Genomic DNA, 14022 nt, shown 5'->3' on the forward strand with positions numbered 1-14022 from the left:
TGGCCAGCATAGAATCATAGACTGGTTTCGGTTAGAACCCAAACCCCAAACCCAAACCTGGTTGGTAGTCCAACCCCACCCTACAATGAGCAGGGACATCTTCAACTAGATCAGGTTGCTCAGCACCTCATCCTACCTGACCGTGAAAGTTTCCAGGTGGGGTAGCCCCTGTGCAGGAGAAAATCCTTCATCATGCAACGTACATGCCGCTTGCCTGGCCTTTTGACACAGCATGCCTGACAATACATGCCTGGCAACTGCACTTCCATGGCACATTGAATTCCCATACTCCCCACTGGCCTGTAGAAATAGCATCTGAAGTAGGGAAGTGGTTTGGTTCTGACTCATGACTTCTACAGGAGATAAAACTTGACATGGCAATTACATTACTTGCCCTTAGGAGTCAGGGCAAAGCACCCCCACAGCACATATAGACCTTTGATTGCAGTTTTTAATTAACTTAATTTCCTCGAGTGACTTCAGAACACTGACAAGATGGACTCATGAGAAGGATTTTCTTCTATCTTTGGTCAAGTCTTATTCCTCATTAGAACTGATTTGCAGAATGAAACATATATTCAAAAATTAAAAATAGCATTTGGGTTGGTATTCAGGAAGACAGACGTTTTGTGGTCCTAGGCTCCTTTGTACAGCTGGAAAGGAAATGTGGGTTCCACAGGGAGGACGGGATCCTTAAGCAGCTTAAAAAAAAAAACAGCACAAACCAGAAACAACTGTGAGAGCCAAGGATGCAGCACCGAGAGGAAGGAGCGGACACTGCAATGGGAGGGACGCTTTGCTCCCGAGTGGATGTTGCGACCAAGCCGGGCTGCCATCTGTTCCTGCCCTGTGCTTAATTCAGCTGTCACCTTATGGCAACTAAAACTGACTAAAAGCATTTAAAATCTAAATTACAGAAGCTCTCCAAAGGACCTCTGGTCTCACTCCTTCTCTAAGTCTCCAAAATATCAATTAGATAAAAATAAAGGGAGAGCAATTCCAAGTTCAAGAAATGGAAAAGCTATTTCTTCTGAAAGATGCATTTAAAGTTCCCTGTCCACACCACACAGTCAGAAAGTCTACCTAGTAAAATAGCTCCCTGAACCATCATAACAAAAAAAGTAAATATTTACAGCCAGCCAAGGTGGTTTGCACTTGGGGACAGTAGAAATCACTCATTTATACCACTCTGTGCAGTTCTGATTTTAGGTCCCCAAAGGGATTCCTCATCCCAGAAAGCTGACATTTGAACTTTCATCATCCAAAGAGCCCTATTTTGAAAACCCAAGTGAAGGGACAGAGAAGGTAAAAACTCTAAACTGTAGGAGTTCTCCCACGGCATGTGTGTGGGTGTGCCTGGGACACCCATGAGCAGAGGGGACCCACCAGACATCCCTGTCATCTCACAAAGGCGCTGCCACACAACACTCCATCCTATCACAATACCTGGGTGAGCCTTGGAGTCCACAGAGGCACCCGTGGGACCATGGGGGAGAACGAAGGTCAACAGCTGCCATGCACTGAATATTAAAGCTTTCAAAACTTGGAGCAAAACACCAGCTTCAATTAAGACCACCTGGAATACTGTGTCCAGCTCGGGGGCCCCCAACAGGAGGACATGGACCTGCTTGAGTGGGTCCAGAGGAGGCCATGAAGATGCTCAGGGGGCCAGAGCAGCACCCCTGGGAGGCCAGGCTGAGAGTTGGGGGGGTTCAGCCTGGAGAAGAGAAGGCTCCGGGGGGACCTTCGAGCGGCCTCCCAGGGCTTAAAGGGGGGACAGGAAAGGTGGGGAGGGACTCTAGATCAGGGGGTGTGGGGACAGGACAAGGGATAATGGTTTTAAACTGTCAGAGGGGAGATTTAGATGAGCTATAAGGAAGAAACTCTTCCCTGTGCGGGGGGTGAGGCGCTGGCCCAGGGTGCCCAGAGCAGCTGTGGCTGCCCCCTCCCTGGAAGGGTTCAAGGCCAGGTTGGACGGGGCTGGGAGCACCCTGGGCTGGGGGAAGGGGGCCCTGCCCGGGGCAGGGGGTTGGGACTAGGTGATCTTTAAGGTCCCTTCCAACCCAAACCATTCTGTGATTCTGTAATCACACATCATGCCAAAAAACAATGCAGGAAAGAAGCTACTTTGTGAGCTGGGCTACAGACTGGGTCACACATTAGGGGAGGGCAGCTTCTCCAAGGTGAAAACGGCCACCTCCAACAAATACAAGGGCTCCCTAGTCATCAAGGTGGTGGAGCAGCAACAAGCACCCACAGAAGCAGAAACTTGTACCTTTCGTGTGCAGGTTTCTGCCCTGGGAGCTTTCCATCATGCACAATGTCTGGCACCCCAACATCACATGTATCTTTGAGCTCATCAAGGTCTGCAGTGGGAAGCTCTACATCGTGATGGAGGCAGCAGCTACTGACCTGCTGCTGCTGGTACAGCAGCTAGGGAAGCTGTCTGGTGTCCCTAAGGCCCAGGACATCTTTCTGCAAGTCGTGGGGGTCATGTGCTACCTGCACAACTGCAACTTGGTGTACTGGAATCTCAAGTGTGAGAACGTGCTGCTCACTGCTGATGGCCGCCAGGCCAAACTTAGTGACTTTGGTTTTACCAAGGAGGCCAACACCACCGGACTTGAGCACCACATTCTGCAGATCGGCAGCCTACACTTCCCTGGAGGTCCTGATGGGCATCCCCTACGACATCAAGAAGTACGTCACGTGGTGCTCCATGTGATGGTGGCCGGCTACTTACCCTTTGACGATACCCACATCCACAGCATGCCCCAGCAGCAGCAGAAAGGGGTTCTGTACCCGGTGGAACTGCCCCCCCGCTGCCAGAGCCCTGCCAAACCCTCATTGCCCAACTGCTCCAGTTCAGCCCGGCCTCCCAGCCCAATGTGGGGCAGGTGACCAAGAACTGCTGCTGAAGAGGGACATTTGAATGAGGAAGCCCTCTACAGAGATCCCAGGAGAGCAGTAATGCTTTTGTGCAATCAGTGCTGTAGTGGAAAGTGCATTTCTGTGATTTGTTGATCACTTTGAGCCCTGGCGTGCCTGGAAGTGGAGGTGGTTGAACTTCAAGCACTGGCAAGACCATGTGTTCTCAGAAGGGGCTCAGATCCCTCCAGAGAGACACATGAGCTTGCTGTGGGTTGGGTTTCAAGACACAATGACCATGCTGAGTTGCTGGTAAGAGGAAAACATGGGGCTGCTCACACCAGCAGTGGCTGCCTGACCTCGGAGGGTCCTGCCACCCACCGTCGGGCAGGTTGGGGTTCTCCCCTGGAGCCTGCGTGGCAAGGTGCAATGTAACAGAAACACAGTCCTTTGTGTTGCCTGCTCCCTAGCACATGTAATGAACACGGAAACTCCTGTGCAGCTACTTCTCTCTGCTGCTCCCCACCCTCTGCCACTGTACACCCAGGGTACTGCCCAGGACTGCAGGAGGAATGTTCTCATGTGGGTCTTGGCTTGTCCTCAACCTTGTTCAACATCAAACTGTATTTGAGCTGGTGAGAGGGGAGAAGTAGTGGTCCTGCAAATCACTACTGGAGTGAAAATTTCATCTTTTTTGTATACCACCATTCAGATCTTACAGTGATATTCACAGCCCAAATTCAAAGCAGGATCTTTGCAGGCAACCAGACAGCATTACCAAGCCAAAAGTTTTGGTGGGGGGTTGAGATCCATACCTTACATTCAGCTACATCATTCAGGTATTCATTCTTACCAACATTTGAAATCTCTGCCAAAAGGTACTTGATGAGAAAGAAATTACATTGGCCATGGAGGACCTGAAATGGGAAAGAGATAAAGATATAAAGGAGAACTGCTTTGCTAAAACCTGCTGTCCAGCTTCAATGTAGAAGGCTACCAATTTTCTGAATGCAATCCCCCAAAATCTGCTACCAGCAAGTCCTATTTTCAGGAAGTTAATTAAAGGTGGGAGCTGGCATCTGCCATCTGAAATGTGCTTTCATGAGACACCTCAAATCCCCTTTAAACAATCTACAATCTAGCTTCCACCGAAACTGAAGTCAAACAGAAGATTTTCCAGTTGGGTGGTCCTCCTGTCTTCGCGTTGCTGGTGCCACGTGAGCTAACACAACACAGCCCTGGCAGCAGCTCCTGCAGCCAGGCTGTGTCTTACATGAACAAACCAGTGCACATGGTTCTGCTGGAAGAGAAGGAAACATCTTTGGCAAAGCAAACATTTTGGATCTATTAAAAGCAGCAGTTTAAGTAGAACAAGATGTGGCAGCAGAGCCAAGCCCAAGGCTTTTCAGCATGCGGGCTACAGTGAATTTTGCCACCCCCAGAATGAAGATTTATTTTGTTCTTCTCCTTGCAGCTGCAAAATAAAGCTTCATAGCAGCAGCAAGTCCAAAGTAGACAGAGTAAGGGATGGGAAGGATGTCTTGGGGCCATCCACGGCTGAGGAAACAGGCTTGGGAAGGATCAGGAGGGTGCTGGGTATGGAAATGAAGGAGGGAAGTCATAAGGATGAGGGAAGTGAGGAGGCAGATTTCAGGGTAGTGAGATTTTCAGCAAGGCTCAACTCTCCTGCTTGCCTTCCAACCACCCTGTCAGCCTCAGCCCTTTCCAAAACCACCACCTTCCTTTGGGAGAGCTCTCCAGACCATACCCCAGGACATCCAGGTACCTTCTCATCTCCATCTCCTGCCTCACTGCTTGCTTACCTCCAAGTACCACCCCACAACCTGGGAAGCAGAAACCTGGTGCTACTGTGTTGCCTCGTGTTTTGCTTTCTTTTAATTTTCCTTCATTAAAGACAAAGCTAATATAAAATGAGTCATTCTAAAACCCAGACCCTGTTAATCTCCTCTCAGCACCACATTCTCCTAAACAATTGCATCTCTTGAGGACACGAGTTGGGACAGATGACTAATGTTTTGCAAGGCTGTACCCTCTTGAGTGACTTGGGGAAAGCAGCCGGGGTTCAAGTGACAAGTGATTTGAACGAGCCACAGGAGGCTCGCAAGGCTGCCCTGCAGCCCTCGCATTCTCCACGCAGATGGTAATCTCACAGGACCCAGCACTAACGATCTCAGAGCAGCCCCAAGACTGTGAAAATAGTCCATTACAAGCCTAATTATGCAGATTAAAAATAAAAATCACAATTAAAGACTCTGAACCAATTCTTATCTAATTTGCACCAATGGGAAATCAGGTTTGAAGGAGAGCAGCACCAGAGGTGTTGAGCAGGCTGGGGAGGAGGCTCCTCGGCTGTGCCCCGGCACTGGGGCCGGGGCTGTGCTCTGTGAGCAGCCCTTCCCTCCTCCCTCTGCACCCGAGGGACCCCTGCGGCCTCTGTGCTAACCCTGCTGCTTCCCTGGACTTATTTCCCCCTCAGGAGGGTAGAAATGCTTTTTAACCTTCCTGGGAGGTGCACAGTCAATGGAAATGCCCCTTCCCTGACTTCTGGCAGATGAGCCCTGCTATCCCAGCCGTGAATCACAGAGCCCTGCATTTATGGGACAGCCCTTGAACTTTGAGCGAGCACCCGCGAGAGGTATGAACAGCCACACCGAGTTATCAATACCCCGATCAGTCCCACTGGTGTCATTTTGCAGTGTGACTCTGTCCTCCTCAGGCTGTTTGTAACATACTGGTGCGGTGCGGTCTGGAAATGAAGGGTCGTGTCCAATACCAGCACCGAATAAATAACTTTCAGTGGGGGTGCTGATCTCCGTGCAAGATATGCAACAAATATATTTTATTTAATTCTCCTTCAAGGACAAGAAGGGAAATGTTCAGAGACTGTGTAAGGAGCTCTGTGGTGTGCCACCATCTAGCTCCTGTTGGCTTACTACATGTCCTGAGCATCACCCCGTCCATAGCCCCGTTGCTGGCTGTTGCCATGCCCTATGTCACCCCACAGGCTCTCTGGAAAGTCTTCCCGATTTTTAGACTTGTGTCTTGAAACCGGTTAGAAGGACTCTAAAAAGGATATGCAGCAGAATGGAGTGTTTAATATTTTCTCGAGATATTTTCTAAGCATCTTGAAGCAATTTTTCTCCACTTAATCTGAGAAGAGCATTAATAATTTCAAAGATGTCCAGACTTTCAGTATAGCTTTCCTCCTACTGCTCTTTTGTCCAAATTCAGCATCACCTTGCCTGAAATACAGTCTTTATTTCAGGCGAATGAAAGGAAGGGAGATAATTCACTGCACGTTGACATTAAAGCTCCCTTTTCAGCTAAGCAAAATTTGCTTTCAAGATTTTAGGTCCTAGCTGATGTGTCTGATAAGCTTTGGGACTCAGCCACTTGAAAGTCTACATGTTACAGAACTGTGGAGATAAGCATATTCATGAATGGTGGGAACGCAGTGCCGGGTAACCAGACACCCCGCGTCCCGCTGCCCGGCCCCTGGAGCGCCGAGGGGCCTACCTGGGTGACCCTGCCCCGCCGGGAAGGCAAAGCTTTCAACAGGCAATTTCGCAAATAAATGTCCCTCACTCCGCTTGAATACATTAACCTTTCCATAATTGCAGTCTTGAGTGCTGAGCAGCCTTTTATCCAGCTGCCCAGCGTCCTCCTCTGGCTTTCACAGACCCCACGTTGTACCGAGTTATGGGTCACCATGCTCTTGTGTGCAGCTTAACCCTTCTTCAGTTTAAGATCTCCTCCTCTTCTCATAGTCCATCGCTCTGCGGGTCTCTACACTTACTTGTCTGTTGGAAGAGATAGGGAGGGAGAAAGAAGGCAAGCGTTTTCCTATCTTGAGTCATTTGATTATTTTAAGCATAAATAATAACAGAAGAAAAGAGCTAACAAGAGGTTCTCGCCAAAGGACAGGATCCAGAGGCTCTTTGTGCACACAATTTTCCTTGCAGACAAGAAGCTTTCTGTGAATAATATTTTCACAGCACCCAGCAAACATGAATCCTCACACTATCACCAAGTGGTAAATATTTTTCTCCCCATGTTCCAGTGAACAGACTAAGTGACTTACCTCAAGCCAAGAGGATTTCATTTTATATTACGGTTCAAAACTTCCCTGGCCTCCAGTCTTCTGGTCAGATCATGACTCTATCTTGAAGTATAATAAATTCAATAATATTTGATGACCTGGAAAGACATGTGAATTCCCTGTCCCTAAACTGCTTCCAAATCAATCTCATTTTATCTCCATAAATGGACGAAAGGAAATATACTACAGAAGCAGATGACTGGACCTTCTTTTCCATGCTCTGAATAAGGGATCCAAATTTCTTACCTGCATTTAACACACCTTTTCAACAGTTAAGGAGGCATCCACACCACGGGATGTAACGTGAGCCCAGGTTGCGCAATCTCCATCCTTGAAGGTTTTCAAGGGCCGACCAGACAAGCCCCGGGCAGCCTGGTCTGATCTCAGAGCTGACCCTGCCTTGAGCAGGACGTTGGACTGGAGACCTCCGAGGTCTGCTCCCACCCGAGTTACCCTGTCACTCCATAAACCTGGAATTCTGCTATGAGGTGATGACTATTCTTTCTCTTACAGATGTACAGACTTCCTGATGATTTTGACTGCAAGGGTGACAGATGTTTTCCAGACCCATGAAAATGTGGGACAGCAAGCAATGCCTGGATCTGCCAATTACGCTTTAGTTATTATGGACTTCTCTTGTAGGTGGCAATGTGACATAAGCACCTAAAAATACAGAACACAGGGTTGAGCATGGATGATAGGCATTTCTCTTTGAAGTTAGAGCTGCACAAAAGTGGGTGGGGTGTCTGTTCTCCTTTTCTGTCACATTATTATCAACCACAGCAGCAACCAACAGATTCCTTGAAAAACATACATGGTGTTATTTCTTTTTCTCAGCTGGCAGATGTTCATTATATTTAGGTGGCACCTAAATGTCACGGGAGCCCTGCTGGGAGAGGTCAGGTGTATAGGTGTTGTTACTGATCATCCCTGCTTCAGAAGATCTCACCTCTTAAATGAGAGGCACTTTGGCCACAGGAGAGGACCTTCTCTGGGACCACGCAGTCTGCAGGTGGCCTCACAAAGAACGGAGAGTAGGACACTGGGATGACCTCTTTGCCTCATGCATTACCTAGCATCAGAGAAGCATTTCTGGGCAGAGCAGCAGACAGTGTGCTTTACAATACAAATGGTTCCTGATAAAAAAATAGGAAACTAATTAAACGCCTCTTAGCAAACCAATTTAACGCCCATAATGAGACAAGGTCAATAGCAGCATCGTCGGATTCTGCGTGGTAGCTGACAGGTTCACAGTTCACCTTGCACCCTCATAGGAATGTATGTACAAAGGGGCCCGATCCCATCAGATGCTGGGAGCTCTCACATCCTATTAAATAGTTTTAAAGTAAATAGTAGCTGAGGGAACTGAGCACCACCAGACAAGCCCTTAAGAAGACCCTGAGCACTCCTCCTCCATATGATCACTTTGCTTATTCTCCATACACTGTATTGACCCACTGGAAGTGTAACTGGCAACACTGTTTTTTTCATCATACTCTGCACAGCACTGTCATATCAGTATGTTCTCCAGAGAGGGACAAATGCACCATTTCCATTAAAACCTTAATTAAAAATAAAGCTGGAGCATTTACAGCCGCTGACTTGGCTTTAGCTTTAACTGAGATGTCGGTGTCCCCATCCCGACGGCTGGTGAGATGTTGGGGTTCCACACAAACAACAGGTAGGGCTCAGTGGGTAGAGGCAAAAGGGGGTTTGCAAAAAGGAGAGGCAGGATTTGTACAGCGTACTGGCTGCTACGCCCTAGCAGAGCACAGCAAACAAACAACCTCACCCAGGGGACACCAACAAACCAGACAACATTCTCATTAATTACAAGCAAAAAAAAAAAAAAAAACAAAACAAAAACCAAAATATGCATTATTGTTTCAAATCTAATGATAATCCTTGGCTCCTGATTTGCATGTTCATTATCTTGTTAATAGACTACCTATTATGAAAGACCTAAAACATAGCCATGCACGTATGCACCCAGTCATTTATTATAAAAATAGCTTCCTCTCTTTTTATTTGATATATTTCTTCCCTGTCCAGAAAATGGTTCAAACTGCGCCATCCAGGGCAAACTATAATTGATGAATAAATCTTGAGGAAAGCAATTTTGCTTTCTGTGCATTATACATCCCATTATCTTTTCCAGTACTGAGAGCTATGTTTATTTACTAGCAATGGATCCAGGGAACTGCTGGAGGAGGGACCCATGGGAGAGGGTTGGACCTACTAGCAACCTTTGGATAAATACACACAGCCTTCGAATACATACACGTATTCTTATAAATGGGGGAAGAAATATCAAAAGCAAGTCCTCAGAAACAACAGGTCTTCGATCCACTGTGTCAGGGTAGAAGGAAGTAGCTACTGGAGAAGAGAGCGGCCGCCGTGCAGCGGGGTGGCCGGGGCACGGGCGAGGAGAGAGCTCCCGAGTGGGAGGAGGGAGGATGGGGAGCGACGGGCCGGGGCAGCAGCGTGGCCGCAGGCAGGACAGCAGCGGCACGGGTGGGCCTGGGGACGGGGAGGCAGAGCTCAGCCAGCCTGGGTAAGCAGGACAGTAGGTTTTGTGCATCTTGAGCTGATCGTGCAATAGTTCCTGATTCAGTGGCATGGTGAAGGATGAAGATGTGAGTGAGAGACAATTACTCAGGGCAGAAAAATATCCAGGACGTTCCCTGGAGGAGAATCACAGTGGTGACTGCAGCCTTTCCTGTCGCCATCATATATTTCATTTCATCTTCGCAGCAGAAAAAGCAACTACAGTTTTCTATCTTTTGTTAGACTATTTCAGGCAGCGCCTGGCAGGAAGGGATTCATAGAGACAACTATGCTGGTGGTTTTGGGACAGAGCATCAGTCTGTCAGCAGATTAAATCTATTACAAATGCTATTCTCGAGACATCACGCAGGATCTAAACTACAGACCAACAGCTCAGCACAAACTTAATTTCATTATGAAATTGGAGCCTTTTCATATTTCGCCTATAACACTACTAAAACATTTGTGTTTTTCATTGCACCCTGCTCCATTTCTTTGGTTTTACTCTACCCCTAAATTTGCTGCATGCCTCAGATTTTTACATGGGCAAGGAACAGCTGTACCTCAGATGCTTCACTAGCAAAACTCCGCAGCCGCACAGCCCCACAGCAGTCCGGGAGGACACAAAAATGGGCATCAGCTGATGGCCTACTTGACAGCAGGGGGGCAACAGAGGTTTTTGTAGGTGGGGTGGTAGGTGTGGGGAATTTCCCACCAATCAAAAAGCATCAGAGGAGACTTTGACATGTAGGACCAGGACTTTAAACAAGTGCGTACATTAAAATGCTGACTACTTCAATTATTAACTCTGCTGCAAGTTTAAAGATTGCTAGTCTCCAGAATGAATGGTCAGATAAAACAAATCACTATATTGAGTTGTGGTTGAAATCATTACCCACAGAAAGATCATCGCAATGCATTGCTTAAGCTGAGCTCATGTTTCCAAGATCTTCTCTTAAGTTTATTGGCAATACATGCCTACAGAGCTGCAGTTTATGCCAGAATAGGACAGAATCTATAGCTAACTCCAGAATCGGGGAAATACAAAAAATAGCACACAGAAGGGTAGTGTTTGTAATGATGACATTTCTTCCAGTAGTAGACAGACTCAGGCCACTTGTACATATTTAGCATCTGTCAAATGATAAGGGCTGTTGCTGGCTAGCAAAGCACACCTGATCTCTCTCTGGGCACACCAAGCATTTCCATACCATAAAGTCATGACCCATGGCTTTATCACCTCTGCCACCAGAACTGCAATTCCTTACTGCAGCATAAGCAGACTGTAGCAAATCTTCTCCGCTCACCACCAAAAACCCCACTTCCACTCATTAAACTACGACGTTCTCAAGCGGGACCCGACCTCACCGAGCGCTGCGGCGGAGGAGAGTCCTGGGACATTCGCTGGTCTCAAGCCTTGTGCCTGGGGGACAGCACACAAAGTACCAAATGCTTGCGGGGTGGTTGCCCCCCCGGTTGCCCATGCACCGAGGAAGGCAGGCCAGTACTGCGCCTCGCAGTGCCACGAGCAGACAACGTTGGAAAGAAATCAGTGTTAGCTTAGGCTAGCCATGGTCAGTAGATGACCGCTGCTGTCAAGGATGGTCTATCGTGCTAAAGATCTCTTGGTGTTATTGCTACATGTCTCGTGAGCTAGCTTTCCCCCAAATTTTAAAAAAAATGTTCTACAAAGACAAATTTACAACCACCACCGGCACCAAGGAACAAACTGTGAGGTTCGAGGAGTGCGGGAGACTGTTTTACACATGGATGGCCAGTGGTCAGTTCAGCTGCTGCTGGGGCTGGGGAGGCTGGAAACGTGGTTGCCTGGAGCTGCTAGGAGGAGGAAGGGTCATAAGAAAAAAGCCCAGAGACCCGTGGAAGGTTGAAGAACACCCACACAAAAAAAGAGCACATTGTGTCCAAAGAAAGTTCAACAATTTTCCCAGCTCATTGGATTGTGGGAACTTTGCTTTTCCAGGGAATAACTATGCTATTTTTAGCATTTTTATTATACAATTTGTCACAAGCTGTCTCAGGAGACTATCAACAATCGGTTTCAAGCAGCATCTGACCACAAACACTTCTCCACATGTGATTTAGAACATCTGGAGCAAAGGAGTCAGCTTTCAAAGCACGCCAGCACTGCGCTGCCTCCCCCCCCCCCCCACACACACACACACTTCTTCTCCTTCCTTCCATCTCCACGTCCACTGTCAGACTGCGCGCAGGAAGCGGGCCGGAGCAGCGGGGCTCGGAGGCGCTGACAACACGTCGTCGCCCCGCGTTTGCTGCAGGGGCGCGGGGGGCGCGGGCTCGCAGAGGAGCGCGGTCGGGGGTGGCTGGTGGCACATTCCCCCCCATCGCCGAGCTGCAGCGGTTTCATACGCCACGTCCCCCCCACGGAGGGGCGACGCGGTCCTTGGCCGGGAGGTGGGCCAGCGCGAGGGCGCCTGCCAAGGGGCGCGCGCTGCACGGCGCACCCGCAGGCCCGGGAAGGAGGCGCGCGCTTTGCCCCCTACCAGCCGTGGGCACTACCTCTGTGTTTGGTGCACGGATTTCTCTGGCAACCCGGGGGAAGCCTTTCAACCAGCGCGACCGGGCAGGTAAATTGTACATTCACAAAGCAGTTCTTCAGCAAGCCTGAGGAGGGAATGGGAAGATATGAAAAAGGAATCCAGGCAAATAGCAGAGGAAATGACATTATGATCCCAGCTGGAAGCTCTGTAATGATCTGCTTGGTGTCTGCGCAGAAACCTGCATGAGAACAGGGAGAGGTTCCGGCCCCCACGGAGCCGATGAGAATTTTATCATCAGCTAGAGGGGGTGAAGGTTTCACATAGTCATTAATTTTGCGTTCATCTTTAATTTCCCCGAATGATCCACACGGATGTGGTGCAATCATACAGCATTCACACCACCTTCTGCCTGGCACGTCTGGCTTCCCCTCGCGGCTTCCAAAAGCTGTGCTCATTAGGACATATGCTGTGGTGCTACCGGCGCTCCCCAACCAAGTCCCATACAAACCCTGCTTTCTAATAATAAAGTCAGCACCAGGGGAGAGAGAAATCTTGAACTGCACTTTGTAAAGAGCCGCTGACGTTGCAGCAGGATCTGTATCTACTTCTTGTTGTCCTTTATATGCTTTTAAAGAACAGCTGGAAAAATTCAGGGACGTTTCTCTGTCTTAAGTTGGAAAACCTAGGATTTTGTCACACAGCGTCTCTTAAGAGCGCTCACGAAGTCCTTGAAGCCTGTTACGACTGCAGAAAGCGCAACCGCTACCCCAGCACGTGGCTCTGCATCACACCCGAGCTGGAGTCACAGCCCCCCACGTCCTCTCCCCACCCCTTCCAGCCCCACGGGGCGGCTCAGGGACCTGCGTCCCCCCAGGGAGCTCCTGGTGCGGGGTGACTTGCCAGCCCTCCTAGCACATGGCCCCCGCTCACCGCAGGGCCAGGGTGACACGGCCGGAGCCACGGGCAGGAAGGACCGAACCACGCTGCTGCGGCCCGGGCTGAAACACGAAACCACAGCCTCAGGTTTATTTTTTCCAGCCGTTTTTAGGAAAGAAACAGCTATAAATGCAGGTCTTATTTGTAGTTTCTACGATCTGTTTTGTTTCTTTCTTTTCAATGCTGAGAACTGTTTTCAATTCCATTAGTAGTCAGTTCACTCTCAAAAAATAAAAATGAGGAAATTTATCCCTCTCTGTAGAATTTTCATGAGGACATTTTCATTTTTTTTTTTTTTTTGAGGAAAAAGATGCATCCTTAAAGCCACAGCAACCTTTATGTCATATATCGAAAGTGCAACAATCCAAAAAAAGAAGACAGGGAAAAAAACCAAACCACTTAAATTAAGGCTTCCACAAGAGACCAGGCACCATCTCCAGGGAACAGAGTAGCCTCATCACTTAGATAATGAGGAACTGCATCCAGCAGAAATGCCAGGCCAAAGCTGTTCACACACCATGCACGTTTTAGTTTTTCTGAAGTATGTACGTTCACACACCCTGGTTGAGGGCACCAAAAGCAGCTTCCCAGGCGCCACGGTGGGAGCGACGTTTGCTCAGTGCTGCCCCGCCATGCCCCAGCAAACGCATTTCCCACCGATTGCTGTTGTCGCCGGGACTGACCCGAGCCACGACAAACTCCAAAAGCCGCGCGCTGCACCTCGCAGGCTACCTGCGACGCACGAGTAAGGTGGCTGCCATTTTGACCAATACTCCGGTTTTGGAGCCCAGGTCTTCAAGATTGAAGAGGCAAAGCAGCTAAGCCCCGAGGCAGGTGGCTGCGATGCAGCAGGCACTAATGACCTCCTGATGCCTTGCAGCTCAAGAGCCTTTTCCAGCTGTTTCTTACCCATACCCTGCTTTTGATTTGGTCTCCCTTCAGAAAACATTTCCCACTCCCCCGTACATCCCACCAGTTTCTAGAAATTCCCCCCGCAAGCGTGACCGAGCCCTAGCAGAGATGGGCAGAGAG

General features: G+C 48.9%; 1 protein-coding gene across 1 annotated transcript; it reads left to right on the forward strand.

The window, feature by feature from the left end:
• The first annotated feature begins 2096 nt into the window (after positions 1-2096).
• On the forward strand, positions 2097-2918 carry TSSK6 (testis specific serine kinase 6). The gene is given in 5 exon segments (XM_032995237.2): positions 2097-2261; positions 2263-2615; positions 2617-2711; positions 2714-2814; positions 2817-2918. Coding segments are annotated over 5 exon segments (816 nt in total).
• Positions 2919-14022: the final 11104 nt, after the last annotated feature.

Source organism: Tyto alba, unplaced genomic scaffold (genome assembly GCF_018691265.1).
Source record: "Tyto alba isolate M040663 unplaced genomic scaffold, T.alba_DEE_v4.0 Super-Scaffold_7, whole genome shotgun sequence".
Classification (NCBI taxonomy): domain Eukaryota; kingdom Metazoa; phylum Chordata; class Aves; order Strigiformes; family Tytonidae; genus Tyto; species Tyto alba.